This window comes from Phallusia mammillata, unplaced genomic scaffold (assembly GCF_965637545.1).
Source record: "Phallusia mammillata unplaced genomic scaffold, kaPhaMamm4.hap1.1 HAP1_SCAFFOLD_108, whole genome shotgun sequence".
Taxonomy (NCBI): Eukaryota; Metazoa; Chordata; class Ascidiacea; order Phlebobranchia; family Ascidiidae; genus Phallusia; species Phallusia mammillata.
The window spans coordinates 20376-36750 of record NW_027648856.1 but is presented as its reverse complement, the minus strand read 5'-3'; the positions used below and the strand labels follow the sequence as shown (position 1 = coordinate 36750).

General features: G+C 36.7%; 2 protein-coding genes across 2 annotated transcripts; both read left to right on the top strand.

Moving 5' to 3' along the window:
* Positions 1–350: 350 nt before the first annotated feature.
* Positions 351–13820, top strand: LOC145207255 (uncharacterized; the record flags this gene model as incomplete). The annotated part of the gene is made up of 12 exons (XM_080078665.1): positions 351–523; positions 1106–1971; positions 2202–2282; positions 2826–2951; positions 3456–3542; positions 3655–3762; positions 4771–4842; positions 5905–6008; positions 6396–6542; positions 7636–7758; positions 7888–7977; positions 13796–13820. Coding segments are annotated over 11 exons (1950 nt in total), but the record flags the coding sequence as incomplete, so codon positions are not given.
* A 194-nt stretch (positions 13821–14014) lies between these two features.
* Positions 14015–14736, top strand: LOC145207257 (uncharacterized). The gene has a single exon (XM_080078667.1). The coding sequence runs from the start codon at positions 14068–14070 to the stop codon at positions 14554–14556; it is 489 nt and encodes a 162-aa protein (XP_079934793.1). The 5' UTR covers positions 14015–14067; the 3' UTR covers positions 14557–14736.
* The last annotated feature ends 1639 nt before the right edge of the window (positions 14737–16375 follow it).

Below are 16375 nucleotides of genomic sequence, written 5' to 3'. Positions count from 1 at the left end.
AGGAGGACTTACTGACATAATCCGCTTTCTTTTTCTATATAAACCATTTTAACACTCTGAAACTAGTCGATAACTATGTTTTACTCAACTCGCTCTGACTTGTCTGATAAACCTAAATTTGTAGCAGAGAATTTGTTTCAAAAACAAATCTTGCAATGTAAAAAACTGGGTTTTAAATTACTCAGCAATTACTAAAGCCCAACGGGATTTGAATCAAAAACTTTTCGTTTGCAAACCGGTTGAACAAAGTTTTGAATAACATTGGTTAAGTTAGTTGTATGGCTTGGTTGGACCTCAATGAAATATACGTTGGACATCAGGGGTAAAAACATAATCTTTCTGTGTCACAGTTACGGGAATTGGATTGTGGTGACATCACATGTAACCTTGACAAATTCGTGGCCGGTTCAGGAGGCTTCGGGGATGTTATATTCGGATACCACAATGGGTTAAAGCAAGAAGTTGCCATCAAAGTGTTTGAAGTATCTGGTGGAACCCAAGAAAAGGCGCGGCTTGAAAAAACGTAAGTTATACGATTTGTTATATAGAGCGGTGCAAATCTATCGCAAATATGGAAGAAACGTACTATTTAAGATTAATTTTGTGTTGATGACTTCACAACAATTTGTAAAATATGATAATGAGGTAACAAATCGAAATTAAATTTTAAAAAATGGCAATTTTGAAAACATTTGCTAATTTTATATATTGTGCTGGTGTATCTGGTATATGTGTGGACTTACAAAACTAGTTATACCTCAAAAGCTTCGTCCAGCGGCATTAATTCCATGGACTACACGATAATGACAAACTACTGCGCAATCTTAGATGAATTAACCAGCAAAGCGCGCCAGCCATCGTGACTACTAATCTTGGTTGGCCTGCTTGATTTCCTGATGTGTGGTGCGAGATGCGACATTTTTAATCATTGCTAAAAACCGAAGATTAAAAAGCGAGGAATGCGGGTTGTGTGACGTTTGATAAATTGTTTTCAATCATTTTGTTGAGGGGACATACCACCTCACCTGTCCTACCGAGATCTTTGCTTTGCGTTATTACATGCACAAAACGTAACATGCAGCTGAAAAAAAAACTCTCTTTTTAGAATCAAAGAAGAAATGGAACACTTGCAGAAAGCAGATCATGAAAATGTCGTTCGGGTTTTTGGCTATGTCAAATGGACTTTCGCAATAGGAATTGTGATGGCATATTACAAAGGCGGGAATCTCAAAGAGCTACTACAGGATACATCAAAAGAACTGGGCCTTGCTTTGCGTGTTCGTATTTTATACGAAGTAGCATCAGCAATGGCTTTCTGTCACAATTTACCTGATAAACGTTTAATTCATCAGGACTTAAAACCCGAAAATGTTATGTTTTCTAAAGAGCTCCATTGCAAAATAATCGATTTTGGCGGGGCCGAACTGGCAACTTACAGTATTTCGGCAAATGTGAATCCTTTGGCACGAACCAAGAAAGAAAGGCCTCAATTCACTCCCTATTACACAGCTCCTGAAAAACTGAAGGACCTCAGCATGAAGCCTAGGAAGCAACATGATGTTTACGCATTTTCAATGATCATCCACTGGGCACTAAATCGTAAAGCTCCGTATCCACGTCTGACTCAGGAAGAGCGAAGAGAGTTATTAGAGGAAATCAAGAAAGGAAAAAGACCAGACTGCCAGGAAATACAGGATTGGATACAAACTTTGGTCGGTGAAGACAAAGAAATCGCAGAGCAACTCCAACTACTGATGAAGCGATGCTGGGATCAAGATCCAACAAAACGTCCTACAATGACTGAAATAAAAGAAGAATTGAAAACGCGTTTGGATAAGCAACAAACTACCAAGCTACTTTCTCAAGTTTTGACAACTCTGACTCAAATGGATTTAGACGAGCAACCGCAAGTCAGCGAAAGTCGACGCGTCCCTCTTCACCATTTTTCACCCCGGTCCGGAAGTTTTCACGGTAAATTAATCGGTCAATACATATAAATTTATTATAATAAGAAGTAACCCCGAGTAGAAGCAGATTTCCTTGCCCGAGACGCTTTGGAACTGGTAGTCAAAACAATTAAGTTGAGAGATAATGTGACAATGTGATCTGTTATATTTCTTGGCGGTTCAGAAGTTACACAGTAACATAAAAAAATCTAAAGGTATTAAGTCGTTTTGTCATATCACCCATCTATATTTCAGTGCCCTTCACATCGGGTGGAACCGAAGGACGGTTAAGCGAAACAGCGGAGGGCGTACAAGAGTTGCCTTCTTCTCAGCAAGGTAAAAAATCCTCCCAGAGTAAAAAAAAAATAGTAGGATTTAACAATGTCAATTGTTTTTTCGTATAAAACCTTCAGCATCCCCGTACTAGAACTAGGGTGAGATGCTCAGTTTATGAAGCCACCTGACTACTCGCGAGGCCGCACTAACAATTTTGTGTAATGTAATCCCAAGGTTTGGTTCTTACAACGGCAAAACTATACAGAGCGCACTTTTAGAGCTAAATGTCCGCAGGTCTTCCATTTCCGATCTGATCAATCAAAACTATTTTTCATTGATTAAACTTTGTTTTATTTGTCGTAACATTGCTGTTTGTTCGATCGTTTTTTAAAACTTTTGAGATTTAAAAAAGGTCAATATAAAGCCGTAACAGCCCTCTGCCAGTTTGTTGTAAAGTCAATATTCGTCTTTTGGCAACCGAACGTCAAACAATTTCACTCGGTGCACAGACGATGTTTCAAATAAATCTTGGTTTTATTTCTCTCGGAAAGCAAGGCAAATGTCTTCACTAAATAAAGATATCTATAAGCAATCAACTTTCAGGCCCCTCTACAACAAGTGCGGCCATAAAAAAGACAATTAAACCGATATATGAAGCACAAGTGGTACGGTCACCATCTTCTTCTCAACAAGGGGAAACTCCTACATCCAGGAAACCGCAGCAACTAGGTATGGGGTGGACAAAACGATAATGGAAATTCCGATAATTTAGAAAATCATTATAAATTTACCAGTTTTTGTTTTACCTACTTTAAGTCGCGGAACACTTGGCGCATATTAAAATCAATGTCACACTCAACCAATTGATAACGGACCCACGCAATTATATTTTTAATATTTCACGACGAATCTGTTTGTTACACAAAAATAAATGATGTAAATCACGAAGAAACATTCAAACTGGTGATAGCGGAGAATTACTTTTATGAAAGAAAAGCTATTTCTGCCATTTGTGTTAAACTTTGAAAATCACTGCCTTAAACGACAGCAAACATGCGTTGCCAGTATGGTGGAAAGTCAATATTGGTTTAGCGGCAACTCGTATAACTTTACGAGGAAATAGGTCCGAAAATAAGTTATATATTTATTAAAATATGTATAGGCGAAAACAAAAATCATTGTAGGTAACACAATAGCACCAATACTTAACCAACAATGATTTATTGTCATTAGCATCAGCCGGCACCTCACAGAAAAACAAACAATTGCCTTCTTATGAACAAGAAGAAACTCCAACTAGCAGCAATGCACAGCAATCGGGTATGAGATACGTTGGCTCGTAGGAACTTCTAGTTATTGATAAACGTATTGTTACCAAGAATACTTATAGGCAGTGAGAAAAAAAACACATTTCACCCATTTGTTTGTTCAGACGCCATTAGAAACGATGACGAAAAATTCAACCCGTCCGTACAAAAGTTGATCGCCCGTTTCAACAGCATATCACCACAGCAACCTGCAGGTAACCAATTATGGACACGTAGAATCAAATAATTGGGACTTGTGTGCTTGTTTTGAAGCTTATGACCTGACTAACGCAAATGTGTGTGAACGACCGCGATTATGCCTGAGCCGGTTTAAAGTTATTTCTCGTAACATCAATAAACTTAGCTTTAGTTAAGCAACAACCTGACAGCTAAGCAGTTAGGATGCACGTAATTTCGTAACTGGGATCAACCCTCAAGCGTTTATTCAGATCAGTGATAACGGCGTAGTTATAACTAAATCACTAGGATCAGTCTTTTAAACGCGGTATACCAAACCAGCCGATCATTCCAAATGGCAAGGGCTCTGATGGGACTCGAACCCACGACAGAGTCTTTCTTGGACTTGCAGGCAACAGTGCTTGTTTCGATATTTGACGGGCTTACCGCTGAACTTGTGAAGTTCAGTTGGTTCATATTATTCCACAAAGAGTCCAGATATCCAAAAAATAATAAATGAAGTAAATCGCGAACATTCAAACAGGTGATAGTGATTACTTTTCTAAAAAAGTTTTTCTGGTCCATTGTGTTAGAAGTACCAGGATATGAGATGCACATGTTACCTGGACCAAAAACGCTTTAAAGAACCTGCTAATCTAATATATTCTATGCCCCCTTCCAATTCTGTAAACGAAGCCCTGCGATTCTTCCTAACTTTTCCATAGGCTAATAAACATTGTATCAAGTTAAATATACTCTATATATAAAAAATAACCACGACGTAAAGTCAAATCGATATAGCAAATCGACCTTTTACTAAACGTCCCTCAAAACACTGCTGTCTGCCGACCGGAGGTTGACCAATCATAGGCCAAAACAATTTATGAAGGTTACTGGGCACATCCGAGAGCGACAACTATTTATGCGAAAAATCCAGCGAGGTAATGCGAAACAAAGCACGCAACTAGAACGAACAGTGAAATAAATCAAATAAGACAATATTACGTGAAAATCTGCAATTGAGAGAAATAAATAAATATGTAGCGCTGAAAAGGTAACATAAGGAAAACACATTGGAAGGTTACCTACAGAAAACCGTCCTACTTCCAGCAGCTCATCACCACAGCAACCTACAGGTAAACCAATCACAGATAAAGTCGTGCCCTACGCGTTTGACATGAAAACATAAGTTATTTACCAGGCAATTAATGTTTCGTCCTCATTTTAGTTCTGTGGGGTTTGACAGTGCCTTAAACATTATTTGCAGCCCGACAATGCATTGCTGTTGCAGTCGGAAAAGCGATATTGTGTTAAAAATATAATGATTGACGCGATTTTAGTAGGTACTAAGCAGAAGAAAAGCGTTAACGCTTTACATGTGTGTTTGTAAAAGACTCGGTTTCGGACGAATCGCAAAAAATTATTCGGCCGAAACCGAATCTTTGCAAAAGTAGCCGATTCGGTTGAATAAATTCGACAAACCGAATATTCGGTACATCTCCAGTTAACACGTTACAGAGCGCTAAAAAGTGTCGGGTACAGTTAGTGGATAGTGGCATTATGCATTGTATCTACACTGTATTATGAGGTGTTATGTGACAGGCTCACAGGAAAGTGAATGTGGCGCAGAGTGGGAATCTCACGACTGAAAGGGGTCAGGGGGCTCGATGGAGGAACCAGTCGCGAGGCTCTACAATCTAACCACCTGTGATTTATTGTTTTTGATAAAACTCGACTTAACATCATGTCTTATTGCGTAGTAACAAACTTTAACGTTTTATCATGAGCTAATATTCAAAAAAAGACAAAAAAATTAAATTTTCTAAAAAAGGTTTTTACCTCCGAAGTCAGTTTGTTTTGCCATCGTTTTCCACAATTGTTGGTGCCCCAACCCGTTTGGCCCATAGAAGCTTGTTCATGTCCACTAGATATTGGCTGCACATGGTTCCAAAATCAATATCCTCATTATGATTCAAAACTCTACAAACAAAAATTATAATTTAAAAATTTGGTCTTGACATTTGCTATTGATCGAGATGTTAAAATGGAATTCGTGAAAAATCTGTCTTACTGTAAATCCCAAAAAACATTTTTTGTTAAACTATTTTGTTTTACTTGGAACATATTTCAACAACGTACTTTTCGTTTATCGTTTAATGGCAAATCGACTTAAAAATATTCGTCTTTATTGTGGTCAGATGTGGAGGTGTTACGACGAATGGAAGTTACTTATTCCTACGAACCAGGAAACGCCGATGAACTGCAATTGAAAGTTGGTGACATAATCGACGTGTATAATGATGTGGGTACCTATGGTTTAGTATTTATTGGATCCCAATGCTACATTTTCACTACAAAAATAAACAACACATAAAAAATGTGAAATACCATGTTATAATGTACAACGTTACACCTATTTTGTAATAAAGCGATTAATGAGTCCACAAGACCAGTTTCTACAAAAACGGTTACACTATGGGGGAACAATTATTTCTGATTGATGTAACATTGTTTGTCTTTTTTTACCAGTCAAGTGATTGGTCAAGTATTCTAAACAATGTTAATTTAAAAAATGTTTACCAGTTTCATGAACATGGGTAAATTCTTGGGTAAATTGGTAGAAAATAAAACTTTAGATAGGTTATAAAGCTTTTGTGTCAAACTTTTTCTGCTTGCAATTACACAGGAGGAGGAAGGTTGGGCCAGAGGTCGATGCAACGGAAAGGAAGGAGTTTTTCCAACAAACTACGCCACCACTCTTGAGGAACTTGACTCACCAACAACATCAGCAGCATCTCAAAACACTGAAGAATCAGCTCAAGAAGAAGCAAAAAAGGCAAGTAATTTACTGAAGTTAAATCCTTATGTTGGATTGTAGATTGGAAACCTACAACGGGCTTTTTATCTTAAAACTGTAATCTTGTTTGGAAGTTTATTAACTGTGCCATTTACATTGGGTCCTATAGTTTCAAATTCTGTTTAAAAGCCTGATTGTTTCTGTAGGAAGAAAGCTTCACCGTGTCCTTATAAATATTGCTGTTTATTAAATATTTTCGTTCAATCCTATATAGCTGTGGACTTTTTTAGAGGTTAAACCAGATAGCGCAGTGTGAAGTGTTTTAAGGTCAGTCGTGGACACCGGTTAGATTACATTTGTTCCATTGCATGTAATGCTTACTTATAAAGTGAACTTAAAAACAGATGTGGGAAAACTTTCGTTGTAATATATATTTTTATACCCAGATATTGGAAATCAAGGAAGTGAAAAATACAGGTAAGTGTAAGAGATGTATGGATAGAAATGAACGAAAGCGTTCATGAGAAAACGAATAATTTCCAAACGAGTAGAATGTTGGTGTACAGTTTTCATATCGTCGCCTGATTGACATTTTGATATAACACAACTTGACAACTATTTGATTTTCTTACTTTCATAAACTACAAAGCCTTTCACCAGGATAAACGAGGCCCTTATCAATTTTTAAGTGCGACGAACCTTCCTACAGCATTATTCCATTTCTGATGAAAATTTCAAACTTTAATGTTTTGCTGAAAGTAGATTAGACGAGAAAATAGCAACAACATAAACTAGTCGATTTATATCTATTGGTTTCATTCCAGGGCTTACCGAACTTTAACTCGCCTTTATAATTTGTAAACGTTTTTAAACATACAGTAACCCGTCAGCGTAGGTTGGCCTTTTCGCTGTTATGAAGCTTACGCAGCCAACTCTCAACTGCACTTGCAACTGTTTAATATGTGGAGTCTTACGCACTATATTTTAGTGGAAAGTTAATATTTGACAACTCAAACAAAATCAATCCGGCACTTCTTTAGCAAATAACCTATGTTTATAAGTAATATTCTTCTGTTACAAAACGAAACAATACAGTATAAAAGTGTCTAGTAGTAAACCACCAATATTTTAGTGCCCTCCACATCAGGTGACACCGAGGAACGATCAACCGAACCAACAGATGGCGCAAAAGAGCATGTACAGTCATTTCCTCAACAAGGGGAGACTTCCACCAGCAGCAGCCCGCAGCAACTGGGTATAACATGCATTGACTGGTTGTAACTTCTATCAATCGTATACCAATGCTGAAAGTTACATTGTTGAAAGTTTTCACCCTTTTTTGAAGAACAATTACAAAATCAAAAATAAATTTGATTTTGTTCAGATCCCACCAGACGTGGTTCCAAAGGACTGTTTACGACGGTACGAAAGTTTATCTCACGTTTGAACAGAAAATCACCACAACCACCAACAGGTAAACTAATCACATTATGCACAAAATGATTGCAAATCGTGTGTTGACATTTAGCGCTTGACTTCTCAAATCACGATTTTTCGTTTTCATACTTAAGCCTCAACCAGTTCTGCAATAAAAATCCCGGTTTTTGCATCTGACATAGTAATATAAAGTTGTTTTCGTATTCAGCCTATAGTTAAAAATCGTATTTCAACAGTTTGGCAAAATATTACGTCATATCACACATTGCTAAGCTGCAAATCATTTTGTGAAAACAAATTCAAGTCGTTAAAAAGTAGCCAATAAATTAAGCTCACAAATAGTTATGTGGCCATAATTACACTGGGTAACTGGACAGTTTGTAACAAAACGTTTCTGTGTCTTTGTCACGTTGATAAAATAACTAAACACGACTGTAGGATAAATTAAAGTCTATTTGTGAAACCACTTATATTTTAGTGCCTTCCACTTTAAACAACACCGAGGAACGATCAACCGAACCAACAGAGGGCGCCAATGAAGCAGAACAAACTTCTATCCAACAAGGGGAAATCCCCACCTCCAGCAACCAGCAACAACCAGGTATGAGATACATTGAACCGTTACATTGCGTAGTTATGCCGGTAACGTTTGTTATAAATTTTTGCATTGAACCTTTAACTTCTGTTAAATAATGCCAGGGTGCGGAACTTTTTTGTTCGCGAGCAATTTGTATTCCACAATAACTCGTTTATCACAGAGGTCGAATAGAAATTGAGTTTTAATCATGTTACCCCTATTTAAGCCTTAAACCGTTATAATTGGGGACCCCACTTTTTCCCTCAAGAAGTCGATGATTCCACATGTCAAGACGAGCAAAAACGTTCTTTTTCTAAGGTTGGCAATGAAATGTAAGCCACAAGCGTCCGCTGCCAGTTTGCTGGAAAGGCAATATTTGTGTAGCGACAACCAACACCTCAAAATATTTCACATAGTAAAAGGGCAGTTTGTCACAAAATCGTTGGTGTTAGTTATTACTTTAGAAATAATTTAATACTATCTGGACAAAGAATTTCAATCTTGTAAGTTAATTTGACTTATGGTACACAATTCAACCTAGGTGAAACCACAGACAGCGGATGTTTTGACACATTATGTTCAATTAAATTGTGGTTTTAGGTTTGTTTGTAGCTACTTAAAAATTCTCGAGATGTGATTACCATGGCAACATTAGAAAATTGGCCATAAGGTTTAAAAACTTCCCACCACACAGAAAACTCGCCACGCTAGTATATGAACCATTTAACTGTTTCCGCTACCTATCGTCCCAACAAACCGCGGAAATCAAAAGCATGTCTTATTACCCACCAGAATTTGACAGACATTTAAAGGCCACCCAAAGTTTACCTTCCCCTCTTTTTTTATTTATGGGCTTTTGCATCGACCTCTAGTGGCTAAGAAAAAAACAGGTTTTAAAAATCTTCCACTCACATCATCGATAATCACCAGCACAGCATTTCACGACCCGTTTCTAGCCGGATGGTTTTTCCACGACCCGTTTCTAGCCGGATGGTTTTAAGCCAATTTGGTTTCAGTGGCTAAATCCAAGCCGACTATGTTTATGTCACCTTCAAACAATCCCATAACCATTCACCATGGCTGTCATGTTTTGATTTTTATGTTGAATCTGTCCACATGTTTGCATATCTTTAACTTAAACACTTCTTTTGGGACCAAACCCAAACATTACTCTTTATCTTTAGTTGGTACTTGGTTGTCTACTTGCAAAAATACACAACTGAAATGAAATCAGTTGTGATTCGTGCTTCAAGCTTTGAACCAAGGGTCAACCATATATAAAGTGTAATGGTTTGGGTTGTGCTAAAAAAGAAGTGATAAAGTTAAAGATATGCAAACATGTGGACAGATTCAACATAAAAATCAAAACATGACAGCCATGGTGAATGGTTATGGGATTTTGTAAAGGTGACACACAAAGTTGAAATTACTAGTGACTTATATACAGGCTCTATGTAACATACAAGCAAACACTGACATAAGTAACAACATTGTTTTTGTTTTATTTAAAATAATGCTGGTAATCACAGATGTTAATGTAATTGTTAAAGTACATTAAAATTCATGACAAACACTAAAAACTTGTGTAGTAATAAAAAGGTGAAATGAAAATGACATGTTGAAACAATGGTATACATAAAAACAACAACAACAAAATTTGGTTATATGTGTAAGAATTGGTGGAGGATGTGCACACAAAAAATGGCATATCAGACGCTTATGACAAATTGAGTAAATCACCTGCATTTGTAGTTTACTAAACATTGTGTGATGTACTAAGCTGGGCAACATACAGGGATATGCATAAAAATGGGTATTCCAAATAAAACATGTGATATAAAGCAACTGTACAAAAGTTCTACAATCCATACAAAGGACTTTCCATGTCAAAACACTTTCTCTAAAGAAAATTTCTTTTGCTTCTCTTTTTTCCTGTGTTTAAAATAAAACAAATTACAGTTTCAGTTTTTTATTAAAAAGTAAAGTTGGAAGATTGTGACTGAATATTTTTACAATGACAAGGGACACTCTTTAGAACTGGCTTGCATTTTGTACTTTATTATCCTAGAATTAATTGATAATATTTGTGTTTCAATTTGGAGCTGTATAGACTGTAATATTTGGAAATAATCTCCAATAAATCTAAAAAATGAACAGAATCACCAATTACCGTTATCCTAGATATGTATCACAGAACAACTAGGTTAAATGAACATACATACCAGAAAAATGCACGTGTCAAAACACTTTCTTCTCAAACAGAAAGCCACCTTTGCAAACTCACTTTTATATTCATCATACAAGTCGGTCCTTTGCAGTTAATCCACATCCTACAAATAACAAAACAACTGGCTAAAAATATGTTCATTCTTCTCAAAGCCTGAATGAAAAATTTGGGTGACACTAAAACGCTGAATGGGCGGGACGGGCGGAATGGAGGGCGGGACGTCGTGAAAACCGCTAAATATCGGGTTAAATTGCTGACGGTTGGAGCTATTAAGGTTGGGATAAGGTTTTATAATAGAAAATCATTAAAAAAAATTCCGCCGAACACTACATTCCGCGCCCGAAACGTCCCGCCATCTCCCGCGACGTCCCGCCATAGCATTTTTGCCTAATGTCAGGAAATAGTTGAATAAGTTTTAAGCAGGGACATTTTTTGATTCATATACTATTATAAAACCTCAACCTAACCCTAATAGCACTAACCGTCAGCAATTTACCCGATATTGAGCGGTTTCCGCGACGTCCCGCCCATCCCGCCCATTCAGCGTTTTAGTGTCACCCAAAAATTTACCTTTTAGTTGACGCAAACAGTCTTCACTGTATTCCCAGCTTTCGCAACCACGTTCCGTTTCTGGCCAATTCCATTTTTATTTTTTAACATACACATCTATTATACTTATTAAATCTATTTATACTTATTATGACTTTTTTCCAAAATATTAACAAACCCTAACTCCTTTAAAAACACGAACAAAGTGCGAACTTAAAACAGCCATCAGCACGAGGCAGATGACGCAACGTTGCGCAATACCCCGATAATTGTAAATCCGGACCAACACGATTAAAAGTAGATTTTTAAAAATGGTGATTCTGATGCAAACTAAAATAAAACATTTTTCTGTGGTATTTTTCTTAGGTTCAAAAAAATTATACTATTATACCAATTATACTATAAAATAAAATCCCCACAAAAAATATATCGGGTTAATGCCGATGATTTGCATGCGAAAAAAAATCAACGAAGGTCTGTATTCCTTAAAAACTCAGACAGAATATTTGATGCCACATATTTATGTTCATCATTAGCTTTAGCTATACATCCGGGACTAAATTCGGGCGGTTTTTTAAGCTTGAATGATGCCTTTTTGGAATACGGCCCATTACAAGCCAACGAATTTAAGCAGAATATTGTTTGACTAATTTCTAGCCAACCAAGTGGCTTAAATCTGTCATGGGCAAAACAAGCCAATTTTAGCTAACAGTTAGCCGGCTTGTTTTGGTTTGCGACTTATTTCAAGCCAACAGATTTAAGCAACACGTCTTTAAGCCAAGAATGCTTGTTTCGAGCCAATCAAGTGTCTTGGATCTGGCCACCTTAAAATAAGCCATTTTCAAGGCTAAAATTTAGCCAATTGTACTTTTTGGCGTATTATAAGCCAAATTGGCTTAAGACAAGCCGCTTTGGCCTAATATAAGCCAACATTTTTTCTAGTGTAGGCAAGGCTGCAAAGTGGTGGAGCTTTTATTGTGCCTGAGTATGACCACTCTTTTCAATAACGACTGTAAATTTTTGCGTTTCGGTCTGGGTTCGGGACGTGTTCGGTTTTAGGTTTCTTAAAATTAACGGGCTTGATTCGGACCTGACTTTACACTCTGTGCCATTTTTTTTAGTTTGACTAGCTGAGTAGCCAGCTGCTGGTCCTGGCCTATTGCCAAACAACCCTAAATCGCCTTGTTCAAGACCAATTGTTGATTGTGTTTGTTTGTTAATGTATAGGCCTGTCAATTAAACTTTCGGGCCTAAACGGGTTTCTAAAAAACGATTCGGGTTCGGGCCGGTTTCGGGCTGAAATTTCAGGCCCGTTTGCAACTCTGATACGATGTCCCAAATAATATGACATTTTGCTCTATAATGAGTCAGATGCGTTTTCTTTCAAATTTACCTCTTCTCATTCGAAAAAGGCCGTGACCGTTGTCCAACTCACACTTTCTACCATGAAAACGCGACAAAGTATCGGGCAATAAAAATCCGTAAAGATATTTGCCAAAACTGCACTCCGGGAAACCTGTATAGCAACGACGGAAATTAAGGCATCAAACCAATTTGTATCAGCTAACTGTATTCAGACACGGCAAATCAACACCGAAACAAGAGAAAGGTCGTTGCCCTACTAGGACTCCTCTATCTCACAGCTTGGTACGAAGCAGTCTGGCGCTTCAGGTTCACATGCAAATTGTTCTGCGCGCTCCTCGACAACAGGTCTCTAACACGCTGCCCGCGGTCCACAATGTTCCGTGGCCCACAGCGTTATTAGCAGATAAAATATTAATATCTTGTAAAATATAAAGTTTTTTGTTTTATTCACCCTCAAAGTGTGATACATTATTATTATTGTGATGAAACAATGCGAACTTAATCTGACCACCAAAAGGTAAAGTTCAAAATCTGTTAAGTTTTTTGTACACTTTATTTGTTTAGCTTAGGGATAGGGAACGTTTAATTTTGTGAAGGCCAACCAACATTATATTGACACTTATGTCGGGCCTACTGACTTTTTCAAATACCTGTAGGCCAGTGGTTTTCAAACAGTTTCATTTACACAACAGACGTTTTGTAATTTTCCGCGGTCCAAGATAAAATCAATGCCAAAACCAATTAAACAGCTTAAATTAAAAAAAAATGACAAGTTTATTTTGTACGCAAATCCAATTTTCTTTGAAATCAGATATCAGGTTGGAGAAAAAAAATCCCCAATTCAAAATAAAAACAAACATACAACTGCATCGTTACTTAGCATTTGTCGTCACAACCTAGTTATTACGTCACACAGACTAACAGCGTACGTTTTGATTTAAATTTTAACACGCAATCGTTTTTTAATGATTAGATTTTAAAATAAATTAATTACTAAAATAATTGTTCCTTACCGTAACACTCAAAAACACATTTATTTTCAAAACACTTTTGATTTACATGAACCGATGTCAAAGTATAATAGACTGTTTTTTTCATGAAACTAAAAAAAAACATTATTTTTTTGTTTCTCTGCAGATCAAACTGACGAATTCAATCAACGTATTGATAATTATGTTGATTTATTAAAAACAAAAAAATATGACGAAGCAAAAACGACAAAACAACAACTTTCAAGGTCAATCACTGGTCAACCAGGGGTCACTGCAGAAAACCTGAAAGAAAAAGCCACAAAATTTAGAGATGACGGCGAATATTTGGAAGCCATTTTGTTGTTTAGCGTTGCCGCAGATTTCTATGCAAACAAAAATCCCGACTCCGCTGTAGCGAAAAGTGTAGTGGGTTGTGCGATGGAAATTCGAAAAACAATCGAACATTTGATGAAAAATTCCGATTCATCTTCGGAGTCGAGAAACATAGAAATCGTGCGCGATCACGTGATCCCACTGATGCGTGACATGGTTCAGCAAATCCGTGACCTTCAAATAAATGAAAAAATTCGATGTAAAAAGGAGGTTCGGTGTTTGCATCACATTGAAGTGAGTCAACATCACATCGGTGATTTTGCATCGAGTGAAACAACAATAAAACTTGGACTTGAACTTATGGAAACAAAGTTCGGGAATGAAAGTTCAAAGTATTACATCTACGGTCACTTGTTGAACAATCTTGGTGCTGTTTGTGAGACAACTTCACGAATCAAAGAAGCAATCGAATGTTACACAAAAGCGATCGAAGTTTACAAAACAGCGGAGGATATAACTGAGGAACAACGAGAAAAATTGATTGCAATAAGTGAAAGGAAATTGCAAAACAGCAAAGCGAAGTTGACCAAGTGATTAAGTTTGTTACAAAACAACGAAAGTTTTGTCAGTGACAGAATTATTGTGGAAGAAGTTCACTTTTTTACTGTAAATAAAATTACTATTTCATTTTCTCATCTATGTGCACAATTGCTGTATTTTAGTGACGATTTTTGGTACAAATGTAAAAATAAAACTTACTTTTCAAAAATTTGATGAGAATTCAAAAATTTCAAGAGATATTTCACAGAGCATCATTTCCCAGATCAAATCTAAAAAAACAAAGAATTTTTGGTAAGAAAGTTGCAGGTTTGACATTTTTTTTTAATTAATAAAAAACTCAAAAAGCATTTGTTGAAGTGATGAGGCTTGGGTGTGAAAATAAAAAACTCCAGATGTACTGGGTTACAATTGTATTTATATTAGTTTTCAAAACTTCTGATGTATTCTGAACCCAGTATGGATAGTATGGCAGCTGCACACCTGAGACTATTTTTTTCAAGTTTGATTGCACACTTGAGACTTTATTTAGGTTTGTGACACCTTGTGTGTTTGTTCTCTTTAAAAAAAATCCGCCTTCGAAATTTTCGTTTTATATTAGTTAACCAGTGGCGCAATTGCATTGCAAGGCTATTTTGGGATTTTGTTAAATATTTGTAAATCGGTTAGCTTTTTCTTGATGAGGTGCACACTTAACTGGTTCTTGCACACCTTAATATTTGGTCATGCACACTTGCACACCTGAAAATTCGTGCACACCCGAGATCTCGGCGAAATGTGCCATAAAATCCAATGTGGTTCTGAACTTTGCCATTAGGACTGCCGTTCAGGATTACCATAATTTTTAGTTAATATCAAGAAACAACACACCTTTATAAGTTGCATCGGACCAAACACAACCATCTGTGCATTTTCACAAACCAGCGAGTTTCCACAAGTAAACTGCAACTCTATTTTGATTGCCAGAAGCTCAGATATAATCACATTTGTCATCAATCTCAATCATGGATCCTGAAAAAGTAAATTTAGGATTAATCCCTCAAGCCGGATATGTTTAAAAATGATTCGCACGGGCCACATGGTTTTTACCCCATTCACAATTTAGCTTGCAAAGGGATTTTGTAGGGTCACCAAGATATGGTCTTTCTCCAATCCAATTTAAAATCTGGTTAAGCGACTGTTAAACTAGTTAGTCTCATCTTACGAGCAATGCTTGTATATTACATCACAATCAAAACAAAATTGTTTGCACACAATTAACACTTTTAGTCTTGTCTGTGATGTAACGGATTGGCTTTGGATCAATCCTGGGCACTGTGATCCCATAATCCTATAAAACTAGGTATCAATTCTACATATCGTGACAGGAAAACTTTTGCAAGCAGTAGATTACTTTGTAATGTTACAAAGGTATCAATACCATTAGGCAAATCAAAAATATAATCGCAAGGCAGAGGAAATGACCTCATGGGCCAAATCCAGCCCACGGGCAGTAGTTTGGTGACCTCTGCACGACGTGAATAAGAGAGTGAAAGGACTAATATCTCTTGCGAGTAAAAAATAAGCATGGATTTCTATAATCATGGTTAGAAGTGAGTGCGAGTGAGTTTTGAATAAAATTTTATCATAGAAAGACAAGTAATTGAACCAATCAAGGGTTGCAAACCTTTAATGCTAAAAAATAAATTTCTTTGAAGGATCAATGTACTTGTCTTGGATGGAAAGGTATTTTGTATACCTTATTATATTGATATTTGCTTGAGATCATTCCTTGTGTTTCAATTTGTTTTTGTCGCTGTGGATCAAGAGCTTCATCTTACCACTGCATAAAGCAAAATAAAACACATATTAACCT

Bases quoted from the DNA above. Each gene is read 5' to 3' on its own strand.
- LOC145207257 (XM_080078667.1), top strand. From the start codon at position 14,068: ATGGAAATTCGAAAAACAATCGAACATTTGATGAAAAATTCCGATTCA.